This window comes from Elaeis guineensis, chromosome 6, assembly GCF_000442705.2.
Source record: "Elaeis guineensis isolate ETL-2024a chromosome 6, EG11, whole genome shotgun sequence".
NCBI classification, from domain to species: domain Eukaryota; kingdom Viridiplantae; phylum Streptophyta; class Magnoliopsida; order Arecales; family Arecaceae; genus Elaeis; species Elaeis guineensis.
Window position 1 is genome coordinate 1560235 of NC_025998.2, and position 17794 is coordinate 1578028.

General features: G+C 41.9%; 1 protein-coding gene and 1 long non-coding RNA gene across 2 annotated transcripts; both read right to left on the minus strand.

The window, feature by feature from the left end:
• Positions 1-3344: 3344 nt before the first annotated feature.
• On the minus strand, positions 3345-3985 carry LOC140858656 (uncharacterized). Its single transcript, XR_012142239.1, has 2 exons — positions 3810-3985; positions 3345-3711 (listed from the first exon to the last, which is right to left on the minus strand). It is a non-coding gene; the product is annotated as an uncharacterized lncRNA (long non-coding RNA).
• A 5783-nt stretch (positions 3986-9768) lies between these two features.
• On the minus strand, positions 9769-17364 carry LOC105047732 (aldehyde dehydrogenase family 2 member C4). The gene is made up of 9 exons (XM_010926789.3): positions 17154-17364; positions 12781-12923; positions 11854-12237; positions 11526-11615; positions 11272-11445; positions 11048-11185; positions 10635-10772; positions 10476-10537; positions 9769-10222 (listed from the first exon to the last, which is right to left on the minus strand). Exons 1-9 carry the CDS (start codon positions 17254-17256, stop codon positions 9949-9951), a joined length of 1506 nt encoding a protein of 501 aa, XP_010925091.2. The 5' UTR covers positions 17257-17364; the 3' UTR covers positions 9769-9948.
• Between the last annotated feature and the right edge of the window lie 430 nt (positions 17365-17794).

A 17794-nucleotide genomic window follows, 5' to 3' on the forward strand; every position in this document is an offset into this window, starting at 1 on the left:
GTGGTAGCGGATTGGTTCTCTCTTCCCAAACAGCAGAGGCGCCTGATCGATCAACTATCCGTATGTAGCTTCTTTTGCCTCAAAAGCGGGGGAAAAAAAGACTCCGTGGCGTTGCCTCTCCATCTAGTGATCATGTAACCTACACAAATTAAGCTGTAGGCACTGCAACCAATATTCCTCAATTAGTCTGAGTTACCTGAGACCCTGCATGAATGTGGAGAGGGTCCATTAATTTTTTACTTCATGGGATCAAATGCGTACGTATCTACTAACACACGTTCAGGCATCTGAAGTGCAATTGTCCATTCCCTGCATTTGAGGATTTTCCATCCACATGGGGCCTCAATTTTTTTTTGCCCCCTCCAAAAAGAACATTTTGTTGATCAGCTACACAAATAGGGCGGTTTTGTAACCATAACAATGATGAAATAGTTTTTTCAGATACATTTAATAAATTGTACATCTCTTCTATGACAACGCAGGCTCTCAGGCGCATAACTCCACCCTCGAGCGACTCGACTTTTACCATAACTTCCACATTATCACATACTATTCTCCAATTGGGTGGCCGCGTGCTTGGCACAGGCAAATGATGGTATGAAATAACGCTTATTTTACCTCCCCAGTCCCATTTTCATCAGAAAAAAAGAAAAAGAAAGAAAAAGAAATAACACTTAACAAACACATTTTCTTAGAGAAAATGTTCGCAGACACATTTTAAGTTCTCTCCGTACGTAATCTTCTTTGTATATCTGCATTCTTAAAAGATCAGTGAACAAGGTACGTAACAAGAAGTGCTACCAGCATAAGCACATAAGCCATCCCCAGATCAATCGCCCTGCCATCAACCACCCGAGAAGGTGCCGTCGGTTCCCCGTGAGCGAGCTGCAGTAGACCTGACAAAAAGAAAGCAACGAGAAGAAGATAATACACTCTCAAAGACCTCATCTTCCAGGTGATGAAGAGAGGGAAAAACTAGGAAAGGAGAGGAGAATATTTTGATGTTTAGAAGCGAAGAAAGAAAGTATTAAGAAGATATGAGTGAAGTGGTAGTGGTGGTCCATAGGTTTTTATCGGGAAAAACTAAGCATTTAAGCCGCCTTGTTTGATCCAGGAATCGGAGGATTTTGAACATGTGAGCTGACTGGGAACGCACTGTGGACCGTACCAACTGCGGGTGCCACACGGTAGTTAGAATGATGGGTATCTCGACGAACGGAGGGTCGCATGACATGTTGGCAAAAGTCCAGTGAATCAACTTGGGAGATCCATCCAATGGGTCAAATAACATTAGAAACACTGCCGGCAGTCTAAACTAGATCGTACTCGAAACGGTCCATACCAACCTCAGGTTGCTTCTTTTTCCACAAGAAATTAGCTTCCATAGACTTGACCAAAATCGCCCATGGGGCTTTAGTTGGATATGGTAACGGGTTTTGATCATTGTGAACGGCTAATACTGCTTGCCGCACAACTCGATGGTCTGTCTGGGTTTGGTGCTGTCTGGGCTGTGACAAAATGTGGGAGAAGGATGCCAGATGCTTACTCGGCCTGACAAAATGTGGGAGAAGGATGCCAGATACTTCCTCGGCCTGCGTCGGTACATGATCAACAAGGACTATGGGGCAAGCACGCGGCCTCCCATTTACTCTAATTTTATTATGTCTGTATCATAATAAATAAGCTAGACAGGGATCTGTCATCTAATTTTACACTTTTTTTTTTTTAATTCCACGAACTACTGAATGGTTTTAGTGGTTGCTATATGAAAACTTGAACTTTAGATTTACTATAATTGATGCTCTACGTAATAACTTGTCATCAAATTTTATTCTCCATATTTTGTGTGGTGATCAAAGAATGGTTACATAATCATTATATGAGGATATGAAAGTTGAGCTTTATTACAATTAACTAATAATAGAAAGACTTGTTAATAAATTTTATTTTTTCATGTTTTCATTATTGATCACGGTCTCGCAGAAGTCTATACAAAAATATGAAATTATTATAATGAATATAAAATAATGGAATCTATCACTATAAATTTTATGGCTAATTAAGTTTCATATATCATTTTTCTTTTTAATTTTTTTGAGGGATAAGTTTCATATGTAATTATGAAATGATTTTGTGGACATTACATGAAAGCACAAAATTTAGAACTTATTACGGTCAATGAATTGCAGGAAGATTTTTCATCAAATTTTATTTCCTAACAGTATTAAGCAACATATAATGATACCTTGATCGGTACATGAAAATATAAAACCCAACAAATAATTATCATTTTTCTTATTTTTTGTATTTAATAATCATGGTATGGTTTGATGATCACTGTATCAAACGTAGCCCTGGAAGATCACGGCAGGGATCGGGGTGTATCTTTTGCACAAAAGCATCCTTCGCACGTATCCACCATTGGATCATCCATCGGTTGCTCCGAGAAATGTGTAGCACAAGGAAGACAGAGTTCTGAGTGCTTTGAGAGCCGTGCGGTCGGTGATCTAACGGTGGATTCGCGTGAAGGAAGGCAAATCCTTCTTTCGCCTGAAAAATAGAACCCGGATCCCTACAACCGAAGATATTTAAAATGCTGGGAGATATTTATTTCGAACATAAAAAGATGACCACAACATTATGAGCACCTTCTCCGATCAAAACTCAAGAATGCAAGGCCGTCGTCGTCAAACTATTTTTCTTAATTTTGGTACATCCGGCGGGCAACATCTGCCTCAAGGATCGCCTGGTCATCTAGTCACGGCCCGAATGCCTGATCACGGCCGCTCACGCCTCCGCGCGCGCGCGCGAATCGCTAAACCCCGCGCCCGTTTGCCACCGCGTGGCGAACGGCGAACGGAGACCCTGCCGCCGGCTAACTCCGTCATCCGCACGGCTGTTGCCGCCGCAGGCAGCTTCCGGGCGCCCAGGTCCGGCACAAACTGGAGGAGTAGTCAACGACGGCGTCGCCGGAGGCCTGGAGGAAGTTGAGGTTAATTACCGCCCACAGGGTGGAAGACGGTGAGGGATCGGGAGAGGAAGGAGGGAAAGGGAGTGGACGAGGGACGCGGCACTCGTTAAGGATTCGAACGCCGGCCACCGGGCGTCTTTGAGGAGAGGACTGAGGGCGAGCACTAGCTAGCAGAGTTTTGGATTAATTCTACACTGATTAAAAAGTCCAATGTAGTCCTTTAAATTTTCTATGTTCACTCTGATCATTGGAACGAAGGTAGGCTTATGAAACATTAGTTATTGTCGGTACATTCTCCCGACCAAGATCCTATTTTCGCCGCTTAAAGATAGCCATTTTGTAAGACAGAAAGCCCATCTTGGAAGGATCAAACTCAAAAGAAAAGAGACAAGACCCATTCATTTTGATTGTGATGAGCTACATAAATATGGAAAATTTCTGACCTTGACATCGAGGAAATAAACATTAATGGAACTCACTAGCTGATAGTAATGCATTTTACACATGCAGTAATGTTTACAAATACAATTTTGAGCTTTTTCTCCATAGCAGCTATAAGTATGCAAAGATCCATAGCATCCTTCTTTTTGTCTCCAGTTCATTCATGAAGACTTAATGAACAAGATATGTAACCAGAAGGGCAACAAGCATAAGCACGTACGCTATCCCTAGATCGATTGCCCTGCCATCGACAATCCGAGAAGTTGCTGTGGGCTCCCCATGGGCAAGTTGCATAAGCCCTGAGAAGAAGAAGGTTGTAAAGGCAAAGTATACACCATTAAGGAACTCATTCTCCAAGTATGAAAAGAGATGCAGCTGACGAAGGCAAGAAGACTACCACGATTTTTGGAAGCAAGGAGATTACGTAGCTGCAGGCTAGAAGGTATGAAGTGATGATGATGATGCTTGGAGATGAATGAAGAAGTAGCACCATGTGGGCTTATATGGGGGAAAGAAGGCGAGAGAGCGGAGTACTTGCATTTCAGCCGCCTTGTTTGATCCAATGACGAGAACGAGTTGAAGAGGTTAATTGACTGTCTGAGCTTATTGCGGAACGGACCAACCGTTGTTCCGCGTTGGTTGAATGAATGGAACGGGATGGCTGGAACATGAAAAGGTTCGTGTCAAATTAATGGGAGGACGGCGAACGCTGAATGAGCGCCGTGGAGCCCGTCTGATGGAAGACTAGAGAAGAGAGGGGCAATGACTCAATAACGCTGGAATTCTGCCTTGGGTGGCGCTCGGGAGGAAGTTTCTTGCATATTATTTGGCTCAAAACAACACACTATGCCTTTTGAGCAGACCACGAAAAACAATGTTTAATTAGTTGGATGCGACAGCACCGCATGTGAAACCACATACACGGGATGCTCGGTCCGCATTGGTTTGAATGATTACATATTAGTCAAACGTAGCTGCTCTTTTAGCATCATTTTTAATTTTCAGTAGCAAATGCAACGCAAAATTTTTAAATTTCCTTTATTAAGGTAGCATGGATGGGTCCAAGTTATATATATTTTGAATGAAAGAATGATTGATCTTCTTTCATGATTTTGACTATTAGATTGTGTTCTCCACAGATCTGAAAGCACTATAACTCCATTTATCCTTCGACACAGAACTTAAAGTGACAATTGTGTGATCCAACGAGCAAAAAGAGAAGAATCCTTCTTTCGTCCAAAAGATAAAACCCCTGTATGCATGCATATGGGCAGAGTTCGTAGTTGGATTCATGAAATTGTGTAACAGAACAGCAGCTGCTTATAAAGAATGCAGCAAGAGTGGAAGGGCGGGGATATTGTTCAATCTCCACTGCACAATATCCTGCAGCCCTTACTTCAAGGTTGTATAACAGGGTCACACCCAGTTTATTCCCTCCTAGACTGCTCAGAGGTCTAGCACGATAACACGGAAAACATTAAATTCGAAAACAAGTTATCATGTTGTAGTAGATTGTTTAATGATATTTCTTCCAGCATCTCAAAATAAGCTTTTTTTTTTTTTTAAGTTGTTCGGAAGAATCATCTCAAAATAAGTTACCAATATAGATTTGAAATTTTTTAGTCCTTTGCATATTGGTTATGACATTTGAATGTAGTTCCCTTTCTAAACGTGCATTTGCACATAACTGTTTACAGGCAAAGCGAAATGTGGTGGCAGCGAGCAGCTTAACATGATGGCTCAGTTCAACTGAGGTCATGGGTTAATCACGGCTTGGACCAAGAGGCCCCGTTTAGGGAGAGATTATTGCATGCATCAGGTGCAAGTGAATCAGAGCAAATATCGGAGCATATGCACGGTGGATAGCGCGCAATTGGGAATCGGTGAACCAGAGATAGCGTGGCGTCTTATCCACCGTGGGATTTCATGCGGTCCAATGGCACCTGGTGCATGCAATACGGAGGCCGGTCTAAGACGGCGATACTTGGCTCATCGCATTTCAACACGTTTTACATGGTGTTGCGGCCAATCCCCTCGTCGCCTGATCGCCGGGAACGAGCGTCTGCAAAAAAGGAAGTCCACACTGACCGGAGGCGGCTCCGGCGGGGACCCTCCGACGGTCAAGTCAGAGAGGTGACTGGGCAACAGTGAAATGAAGACAGAGAGCTCAAACGAGAGAGAGAAAGAGAGAGAGAGAGGGAGCAAGCCTGTGGTTTCCCCGTCCCCCTGCACTGTTGCCTTCCCCGATATTTATAGTGAGGCGTGGCATGGCGCCGTCATTAATGGCGCGGACAATTGAGGAATTGTTAACTCACTGTAGACTATCAGAGTCGCCGTGAAAGCGTCATATCGCCGCGGGGCTGTCAAATCACTAGGGTTGACAATGCCCTAGGCGGGATAATGCCCTTGGGTGGCAGTGCCGCATATTGCTGTCAGGACTGATAGGCTCCGGCGGCTGCACGGCGATCGGAGGAGTCGACCGACCCTAGGTCGGTGGCCATCTGTGTGGCGTCGGGTGGAGATTCGGGCCCCTTTGACGGTCAGCCGGGCATGTTGTGAGAGTCGGCATGTTGCGAGAGTCGGTCCGGAGAGTGGAAACCCGACCGACATACCCACGGACGGAAGAGGGCCGTTAATCGACCGGTCGGTCGGTCGGTTCCTCCGGCAGTCGGTCAGTCGGCCGATCCCTCCGCCAGTCGGTCGGTCGGACGGTCCGTTAGTCAGTCGGTCATAAGTTGGCCCGAGGGTGGGTCGGTCGGTATTCCCCAACATATGGTCTGGGACACTTTGGGCGGATTATGGATAGTACGGTATCATGTAGCTCGTGCTTCGGAGACGTCTAGACAACATGTCCTCTTACTTGCAACTGCACTGTTATCTGGATCTATGAATTCAACTCTACGCATTTCCTTCCAAAGTCTTCCTTTCTATGAAAGGTTGGCAAGTAGGCCTTGGTTGTGCCCTTTGTGGCTTGAAAGCAGAATCCCACTCGCACTTGAATCTAAAATGCTCCTTCTCAAGAAGCCTATGGAACACCATCAAAATCCAATTGAAATTTGAGTGGTTGGCTGGCTGGTAATCATGACCTTTGGACGGCGTGGAGAAGGAAGAAATTTCAACCAGCTCTAAGAAAGTCGGAAGACCAACTGTGTGCAGCTTTATGTTGGGAAATCTAGAAGAAACAGAATGCCAGGATATTTACCGGGCGAAATTCCTCCATCTATGCTATTCTATAGAAGATACTGCACATTTTGCCCCCAACCTTAGATCCTCGATGCATTGGATTGTTGATAGATATCTATCAAGAACATCACCTCTTAAGATCTTTTCGATACCGCACATCGCAGCAGGAAGAAAGAAGAAATAAAAGCAGAAACAATCAAATACGTGGATCAGCCAAAAAAAACTCGTCTCCATGGGACATACAAGTTTCACTATGAGAAAAAAAAAAATTACAAGAAGAGGTCACACCCTCAACTCTTGTACACCCAATCTCTTTCTTATAGGAAGTTCTCCTTCACAAAAGCTTTCTCTCTAGGAAGATCCTTTGAACCTCTGAAGCAACTGCTGTTCACTGTCCAACAGTATCCCTGGAGCCTCTGCTCCTGTCGGCGCGGCGCTTCTATTCACTGAGTTTTTTCTCCTGAACAAAGCCGCACGCCACCATCACCTCTTTTTTCACGGATCAGAACCTTTTAAAGGCTTAAAACCCAAGTTAGAATAGGATATAGACTCTTACAGCACTCAGAAAACTCCCTGGACTCTTGGATCATGACCGGCAGCGCCTGGAACCGTCAGATCACAACCTGGTCCAAGAAATAAGTCGTGGACCATGAGAAACGCGAGTGAAATGACTGCCGGTCCATGGTGAACTGTGAGAAACCTATTGAAAATGCCTATGTGGTCCACGTGCCCGGCCATGGACCGCCCAATCCACCATAAACTGGGATATCGCGAGCTTGATCCCCACATGGGTGCGCGTGGGCTTGTGCCGCGTCTGCACGTGCCTGGGCCTAGGCCGCACCCGCACACGTGCTCCTAGGCTTGGGCCGTGCCCCTGCATGAGTGCCCGAGCTTAGGACGTGCTCCTGCGGCCGGGCCGCACGTGGCTGTGCCACCGTTGTTCCGCCGGTCCGCCGCCGATCTTCTGCTGCTCTTAATTTTGTGCCAATTTCAATTGAGCGTATCTCGATCATCTGAACTCCGTTTGAGGTAATCTTGGGCTCATTGGACTCCATTCATCGTCGCGGACCTCGCTGTGGACTCAATGTGAACACGGACTTCTTCCTGAACTAAATGTTGACAAACATAGGAGTATCTTGAGTTCCTTTGAAACAGCCAAGGGAAGGCTTTTTGTTTCAGCTGGGTCTTCTTATCGTATCAGCCGGATGATATTAATGCTACTTGCAGCAGTGGCCTGGAATTGTCGGAACGAACACAATGCATGGGCTTTTTTTTCATAAAAATTTATCCATTTACTCAGCGGCTGCTGATGCTCTAAATCATCTCAAAGACTGGCCGCCACTCTGCAAAAATTCAAAGCTACCAGAGTTCACAAAAGTTTGGTCAAATATTAAAATAGTACCTCTCACAAATCTCTCTAATCTCTAATGCTCGACCATTGGCCCACTAAACTTGCATATGTGCTGTTGTTCTCACTCACCTGCTCTCCCGCCCGGTACTTCAGGATTTTAAATTGTAACATATTCACAGGTCTTCCATCTACGCTGGTTTTCTCTCTCAGAACTCTGCTATATTGTTTCTCTCTAAGGATGGCATGGATTGGCATGGCACAGAAAATGCATATGGCACTGCACATATAGAATCCCCATATTTCTCCTCTGAGCACGGCACAGATTTCCGCAACTTCTCTATCAAAAGTCTGATACAAGATAAAAGGCTTTGTTGCGGCCAATTTCCTCATCGCCTGATCACCGAAGACGCGCACCTGTAAGAAAAGTTCTCACTGATCGGAGATGCCTCCGACGGGGACCCTACGACGCTCAAGTCAGAGAGGAGACTAGGAAACAGTGAAAAAAATCAGGAGGGTTCAGCGAGAGGGAAAGAGCTTGAGAGCTTACCAAAACTGTTGCCTTACCCCGTTTTATAGTAGAATGCGGTATGGTCCCGCCATTAATGGTGCAGATAACTGGAGAGTTGTCAAATCATCGGGGACTATCAAATCGCCGTGGGTTGTCAAGTCATTGGAATTAATCCATGTCCTTGGCAGGACAATATCCCATGACGGTCGTACAGCATGTCCTTGGCAGTATAACAGCCCATAGCGGTTGTACGGCGTTTGGACGGGCTGGCCGACTATATGTCGGTATTCGGCTGTCGGGACATCGGGTGATGATTCAAAAACACTGTCGGCTGATCTGGTGCCTTGTGAAAGTCGGACGTCGGCCGCCACCCCCGACAGTGAGTCGGTGATATGGGTTCAGTCGTTCGGCCGGCTGGAAATAGTATTGGTCTGTTCGGCCGGCATATATTCGGTCGGATAATGTCGGCAGTCATTGTCGGAGTCGTCTGTCCATCCGGTGGGTAGAGTCGGACGTCGGTCGGACCGTTTCAAGGATAAGTCGGCGTATAGGGGTCGGTCAGTATATCCCAACATGCTTGATTAACATTCTTGCAGAATATAACACTGAACTGAAGTGTACTTTCATAATCCTACCATTTCTCAGGCTATTGAAACCAAAAAAGTCAGCTTACTCTTAGCTGATTTCTACTTTGTAATTTGAGATTTCTTTGGCCTCTGGGGCTAAGTGTTTCTGTTAACAAGTTTCACGTTTCATTTTCACATCACCTGATACATCTGTCTATGTTGCAAGTCTTGTAGCCTTGGCACTTGTATTGTTTTTATCTTTTTCTTTTATTGACTTCATACTGGTAGCCTTGGCACTTGTATTGTTTTTATCTTTTTCTTTTATTGACTTCATACTGGATCCAGCTCTGTAACTTCCCTTTGTAACTATCCTCTTCGTTTGCCACAAAAGTTGGGTGATTTTACCCCGCTCTCCCTTAAAAAAAAAAAAAGAAAAAAGAAAAAATAACTCCATCTTCTGTCTCTTTTCTCTCTATCTTTGTAAGTGCTTACACGAGCAGTCATTATTACTTGTTTTGCTGTTCTTGTTCCCTTTCTATTGTACATTTTCTGTTACGCTTCCAAGAAATCCTGAGTAGCATTTGACCTCCCACTTCAAAAAAAAAAAAAAGAAAAAAAAAGAAAAAGAAAAAGAAAAAAGAGGACTTGTCCAACAACATTATATGCAAGGAAAAAGATCCACTTGTTTCTGGATGATGAAACCGTAGACTTTGTCATAACTCTAAAACAAACACTTGGGATGCAAATACAACCAGCACATAACAAGAGTCTATAAAACGATCCTCATAAATACACTCCCCAAGCGAGAAAAGAAGTTGCTGTAATTCTTGGAGGATAAGAGGTTTTGCTTCGGCAATCTTTGATTAGATACAAACACAAACGCAGAGATTCAGACACCTAGTCATTTTCTCCTGCTTATATTACAACATTACAGCCAAGGGGAAGAGTAGAGAGGAGTGACTACTGATTTAACTTGAAGATACTTTTCGATTGCATTCAATCCACAGTCCCTTCCAAATCCACTCATCTTAAACCCGCCAAAAGGAGCATCTGGGTCGAACGCAAAGTAACAATTGATCCAAATGGTGCCTGCACGAAGTGATCTTGAGACCCTGTTGGCTATGTTCAAATCCTTAGTTACTATTCCAGCAGCCAGACCATATCTTGTAGCATTCGCCTTCTCTATCGCCTCCTCGATCGTCCTAACATAAAGAGGTAGAGCTTGTTGCATGAGTTCAGGTATAGTTTTGTAGTAGCCTCAACTTATGGAATTTGATCCGAGCTTTATCAGAATTACATTTTCCAGACTTTTAATTATATAATTTGCTAGGAAAACATGCCTTCTCATTTTAAAAAGTATCATGTCCATTCATCTTTTCTTTGGAACCTCATCATTTTATTCTACCATTTTAACTGAATATTTCGTGGAATCTTTCAGTGTTAGAAGAGGCTTACCGAAATTTCATGAGGGACATCACAGGTCCAAATATCTCATCTTGGGCAATCTTCATGTCCTCCTGGCAAAAAAAACAATGGATAATGTTTCACAAACTAGATGAAAGCTCCTTTCGATGCAATTGGTTCAAAAGAGTAGAACTGCGATCGTTTTGTCACCTTAACATCAGTGAAAATTGTTGGTTCAATGTAGAAACCTCTCTCTCCATAGCGTTTGCCTCCTGTCAACAAGGTAGCTCCCTCTCTCTTACCATGCTCAATGTATTGAAGAACTTTTTCAAATTGGTTCTTATCAATCTGAACGGAGAGGGAAAAATAATGTAGAGTTCTTGACAAGTGATTAAAAATAATACAAAATGTTACTTGCTCTCGAGATAGTTGTTTGTCATTCTATGCATATATTACAGTAGTGATTCAGGTCGACCTAGGAGCTAGCAAAGAACTAGATCTACAATTTAGTAACAAGCATGGTCTTTTGGAAATGTAGGGCTAGAAACTTTAGCTGAATAATGGGAAATAGGTTCTATTATTCTCAAATACAAACAATGTAGTCAAGAAGCAGGATGATTTACCTGAGGGCCTTGATGAACATGGGGGTCAAAAGGGTCTCCAACTACCCAGCCTTTGGCACTCTCTGCTGCCTTCTTTACGAATTCATCATAAATTCCTTCCTGAACAAAGATACGAGACCCTGCAACGCAAATTTCTCCCTGAAAATTCAAAAAACCATCAATTATGTTTACTTGTATCCTAAAGCAAAAGGTATTCGATGGTAATGGAGATATAATAACATTGCCTTGTTGTAGAAGATGGCTTTCAGAGCTAGATCGACTGCCATGTCGACATCGGCATCATCGAAGATGATGATGGGGGACTTGCCACCCAATTCAAGTGACACGGGCTTTAAATTACTTTTAGCAGCTGCCTCCATCACTAGGCGTCCTACTTCCGTCGAACCAGTAAAACTAATCTGAAACCATCAATAAATTAATGATCAAAATCGCTATTTGTACCGCACGTAGAAAACCATGTTGGGATCCTTAAACTCACTTTGTCAACATCCATGTGCGAGCAGAGGGCCGCACCAGCTGTGGTACCGAATCCATTGACAACATTGATCACTCCATCCGGAATACCGGCCTGCAATTAAAAGAGAAAGAAGATGCGATCACCAAGCGGCAAGGTATATCAAACTATGCTATTACCTCAGTGGAGGTTTTACTTGGAAACTAATTAAGAGGAGGGAGTCAGGCTACTGGTTCATGTTCGTAGAAGAACAGCTTTTTCTAATGAATTGCTTGTGCTATCAGACTACGATGTATTGAATTCTTAAACAATTTATTCTTATTTTCCTTGAGAGAAATTAAACAAGTTATACCTGCTTGGCCAAGTGGGCATAGTGCAAGGCCGAGAGAGGAGTTTGCTCGGCAGGCTTGACAACCATGGTGCAACCGGCGGCCAAAGCGGGACTGACCTTCAAGAGGAACATGGTGGACGGGAAATTCCAGGGTATGATGTGGGCGACCACACCGATGGGCTCCTTGAGCGTGTATCCTTGGCACTGGCTGGACAGCTTTAGCGTCTCTCCGTGGATCTTATCTGCGGCTCCGGCATAGTACCGCAGCATGTTAGCGCAGTGGGGGATGTCCACAATTTTCCCCAGTTTGAGCAGCTTTCCGGCATCTAAACTATCCAGCATCGCCAGCTCTTCTATGTGCTCTTCGATCAAGTCTGCAAACTTTGACATGAGCCTTCCCCTCTCCTGTTCATGATTCAAGCAATTCAGGTCCTCAAATTAGCTGCTGTATGGATTGAACAATTGATTGATCACATTCTGTTATACAAACTTAATGCGACGGTTTAATCTGAAAACTTGCAGATCCTGATCCTGACTTTGGGATCCATGGGTTATCTTAAACATTGATGAATGAGTGGATAGCTATGGTAAATACGAGCTCTTAAATTTTTAAGAGACTCCCGGGAGAGATGGGAACAGACATTAATATTGGCTTCTTTTTTTTCTTTTTTTTTTTGCAGCACAAAATGACTGTCTCCGGACTCAAGCCTGCAACATTGTACTTGTTGGCCGAACCCTTATGTCATCATTTACATCGAGCAATGGCCCAACTTCTTCATTTGTTATCATGTTATGCAAGGTCCAGGCTCGTGGCAGAGCCATGTTGTGGGCAAACAATTAGACTCGGCTTAGCCCATTTTGATTCCAAGGACCAGACATAAAAGTTATGGGCCGGACAATTTAAGAAGACGCGAGCGAGAGAGAGAGAGAGAGAGAGGAGGATCATACATAACCGGACATGCGAGGCCATTTGCCATGGTCGAAGGCTTCTCTCGCAGCCTTCACGGCCAAGTCCACGTCCTTTTTATCGCCCTCGGCAACTTCAGCTATCACCTCTCCGGTTCGTGGGTCCCTTGTCTCGAATGTCTTCCCTGCGCCCAGGCCAGCAAGCAAACATCATTATTATCCGTAAGAGTTGCATCATGTCTCCAATTCTTTCTTTAGCAAGCAGATGGCATTGATTGATTAAAAAGATTGGGTGGAAGTAGAGACTTCAGCAGACTGTACATATTTTAGTTTTTCTAATAGTATGATGTTATTGAATAAATTATTTACCAATTTTTGTTGATCACTCTTTGTTTTTAATTAGTCTTCAACATTAACTTTATTTTTTTATTTTTTATTTTTTAAAGTTCTATGTAATTCGGAAGATAATGTGAACCGACTCAATTTTAATAGTGTTGGTTTTATTTAATTCCTCATTGGTATAGTTTTGTTAACAAAACTTAAAAGTTGAGTAAGATTGATTTGACTCCAGATCAGCCCTAGTTTAATTAACCTAGATCATATGCAACTTCCGGATCTCAGTGTGCATATAACCTGTCTTGCCGTCTAACCGTAAGCAATCTAGCCATTAGCCAACAGCCTGCAACTTTTACGCTTTTAAAACAGATGAAAGAGTAGTAGAATGTGCAGTCAAATGCTATGTCAGTAAATTATATGAAAATAGAAAAAACAATATAAGATGCTGATATACAAGAATGCAGGTCCTATGATACCGATCTAAATGGTTGGATCACTCTTGTAGAAGTAATGCACACACAAGTTACCACCCAGAGAATGACCGTGTACCGATAAGGGAAAAAAAAAAAAAGAAGGAAGAAGTGGGCGCCGGCACGGGTATATCATGCATGCCATTCCCAGCGTGGGCATTTGAACCGGACGCTTGATCTGATCCCTTTCCACTAACTGGTACTATAAGATTTCAGCCATTGTGTTGAAAGATCCTCTTTCCCTAGCGTGATTGGCCTCATCTCGGATGGCATTGTACTCTTGACACGAGGAAGCAGCGTAAACCTATAAATGAGTACTGAGCAGGTCGTTGGGAAATTTGACTCAGCAACTGCAAGGTACGCTGATATTGCGGATATGTGGGGTATGGTAACGATAATATGTGATGTTTAGGCCTGTTCTCCGGTCCCAGTCACAGGTACAGCGGTGTGGTATCACATCCTTCACCAGGATCGACGAGGAGTCAGGTCAATTTCCACACTGCTCTAATCAATAACTTGTATGTCCGACAGGAACTTGAATTTTAAAATTTGAATGATGTTTTGATGTTTGCATGGATGGGGTAATGAATTTCAAATTTTATTGTGGATGGAAGTTAGGAGATTTCATTTTCTCTCTTTTTTTTATTTTTTTATTATTTTTTTATCTTAATAAAATATTGAATGAGTTCCCTCTTTTTTTCCACCGGCAAAAAACTTCTATATTAGGCAAATATATCTACTTTATATCAAATTTTTCTCAAAAAAAAAAAAAAAAAACAAGACTTAGTTAGAGTATTGCAAGCATTTCATATTACACAAATTTATACTTACTATCTAAAAAAAAAATTTTTGACTTAAAATAAGATATAATAATCATTTATTCGATCTTTCGTGGGCATTGTATATTTTTGGATCTCAATAAGATAAAAAGGGGATGGATGAATCCAACATGCTTGTAGGTAGCGTCTATCCTTCAATCCAATTTATCTTAAAAATCTGTGCAAGTGTGAGAAAGGATGACTATTCTCCTAGGCACACAAACAATTGATCTTAATTGCTGTTTGTCGTAGCTATAGGTTTTTCTTTTTTGATGAAAGCTATAGCTAGGTTTTCCTTTGGCAGCCATGGTTTATTGGTTTGCCGTAGCCAAAGTTTCGTCTGACTAAAATGTTTTGCCCTTCCGTCATTCCCGGCAGTGATGTCGTGGCTTTGACCGAAAAAGGTGAAAAAGTTTCAGATTATTTGATTCACAAGCAACCGTGAAATCAGCGCTTAACAAACAAACAGTTAAACTTTTTACCAAAAATAAATAAATAATTAAATAAATGAACAAATAAATAAAGCATGCGATACTTTCATTCACGATTAGCCAAAAGCCGAAAGAACAGTTGTATTCCTGTTACTATGGCGCATGGCTTTCAAATCTGGTCCCCTACAAACTTCTCGCATCGCATCACTAATCCTAAAATAAAGATATTTAATATGACCATACTATTATATATATGTTATGATGGCCTGTAGCCTTTACAACACAATATTATTATAAAAAATTTTTGTACACCACGGACGGTGGTTGTCTCATGTGCAGAGTTGAAATACGCATATAATTTTTTTTTTTTTTTAATTCTGTACGTGAGCCAACCACTGCAGATGGTATTTACGATTTTACACCTACGATGCACAAAGAATTTCCCAACTATTGTATAAGGGTTATGGATCTTTAGAACCTATTGGTTTAAACCAGCACGTTGCAACAACTTACAACTCATATCAAAAGAAAAGTAAAATGATATATTCAAAAGAAAAGTAAACTATGTAACATGGATGGTGTCATTAATATCATCAAGTCGGCATCCGCCAATACAGGCCACATGTTAATTCATGACGCCTTGTGGTCGGCTGAAGAAGCACAGCGTCGCAAGATATGAACAACGTATCCTGACATATGGCTCCTCTCTCTTCCAAGGTCAACGCCGTCTAAATGGACAAGCGGTCATTGTTGTTTTAGTAAGTAAAATGGTGACGGCAAGGTGGGCAGCCTACGTTACAGGCAACATTTACTTCTTCGAGAATAATATATATATATATATATATATATATATATATATATATATATATATATATATATATATATATATATATATATATATTGATAAGTAGAAAAATTCATACTATAAATATAATCTAAAAAATCAAAAAGGAGACAAAACAGATATATTAGTTCAACTAGAATAATCTGTTACAAAATTCGTGATCCAATCGACCGTAAAGTTCATCTTCCAATAGATATATTTGATATCCAAAGACCTGCATATCCGACCCCCTCTTCAATCTTCACATAAAGAGGAGCAAGATGACACTTTCGGGAGGTTTGCATCCACCGGATGCGGTTTTGTTTGTAGATTTATACAAGTTTGTGAGTGCTTGTGAACCATGCTATGGGTGGTAAATTTCCAAAATAATGACTTGTGATTCATGGTACACACTAGTCAAGTCAAACATGATTTAAGAGGGCTAGTGGATATTTATCTAACCTTTTCTCTCTCGCTCTTTAAAAAAAAAATTAATTTTTTTTTTTCAATCTTCTGAAAAGGAGCAAGGCAATAGGAGGTTTGCATCCATTGGATGCTGTTTTGTTCACAAATTTCCACAAGTTTGTGAGTGCTTGTGAACCATGCGATGGATCGTAAATTTCCAAAATAGTGACTTGTGATTCACGTTACACACCAGTCAAGCCAACCACGATTTACGGGGCTAGTGAATATTTATCTAAACTTTGCTCTCTCTCTCTCTCTCTTTTTAAAAGATTTTATTTTATTGAAGGGGAGTTGTTAACCACCCGGCTTTTATTTATTGAGATCAGAATAACACAAGCAAGAAGGGATACATCGAATAACACATGACCGTTTATACATTTTCGCAAGGCTTTTGTGAAACCGACAAACAAACATCTAAAAACACACGATGACGTTGATATCGAGTGGAAACTCGGACATAGAGGTTTAGAATTTTAAAAGTTCATAGACTCGGTTAATAGTCCAATTCTTTCCAGTAATATGAAAACCACTGCTACTATAATAACCAAGAAGCCAATGGATCATTTGCCAGATCCACATATTAGGAACAGAGTATGCTACTCTAAACACCTTGTCAGGCGATGGCGCCACCTAGCAACAGGCGTGTCATCATGCTTGGCCCCATTTCTCCGTCGCAAAATAGCCTCGGTGGTTCCTTTTTTTTTTTTTTTTTCCTTGTTTTATATATAAAGATTTTGAAGAACTAATTCTGGCTTCATTATAGATATTTTTTTTTTCTCTATCTATGTGTTTGATCTATTTGTTCACCACAAAATAACTAGATTCTTGAGGGAATACTTCGAATTAAATCATATAAAAATTGGAAAACTAACATCTGAACTAATAAATTCTTATAGTGTTTTTTTTTTTTTTTTTTTTTTTTTGAGAAAGATGGAGGCAAATGACATATAACCATGAGTCACCAGATTTATTAACATAAGAGTAAAAATTGGAATTTGGAATATGATATTATCTCTACGTCCTGATCAAGGGAAACTATATAATACAGAGGGAGGGAGGAGAAGTTGGGTACCAGAGACGGAGTCGACGAATTGGCCATTGATGAAGAGCTTGGTGAACTTTATCTCTGGCATCTTGAAGGCACCGCCGGAGTTTCCGTTGCAATCGTTAGCCATGGAGAAGAATAGCCGATTTCTCTCCACAAACAGAGCTTTCCTTTCTTCCCAGAATGTCTCTCCCCTCTGTTTTGTTTGCCGTGAAGCAGAATGGCTCGGTTGGCCTTTTAATGGAGTTCGTGAACGTCTTTTCGGAAGAAAAGAATAAAAAAAACATATATATAATCTAAGGAAACTATCCCCTTACGTCTGACATACGCAATCTGCAAGCAACGTTTGACTTGGATTGTAGTTGTATCCTTCGTGCGAAACTTGGATTCATCATCCTTCGCGTCCGTTCACCGTTGTATCATCAACTGTTCGCTTTGAGAGCTGTGCAGGAGACGAATTAGGGTTCGGATCGCTTTCGGTTTTGTGCGGTTCAATGGTCGATGGACGCGAAGGAAGGTGCATCCTTCCTTCGCGCGAAGGATATAACCGCGATCCGTTTGAGTTTCTAAGAGAGACAACGGCTACCAGAAAACTATAAATTTGGGCGTAACTGTCAAAGGACAACTGCAGGAAATTTTTTAAATGTAAAGGAGTAAACCGCAAAAGC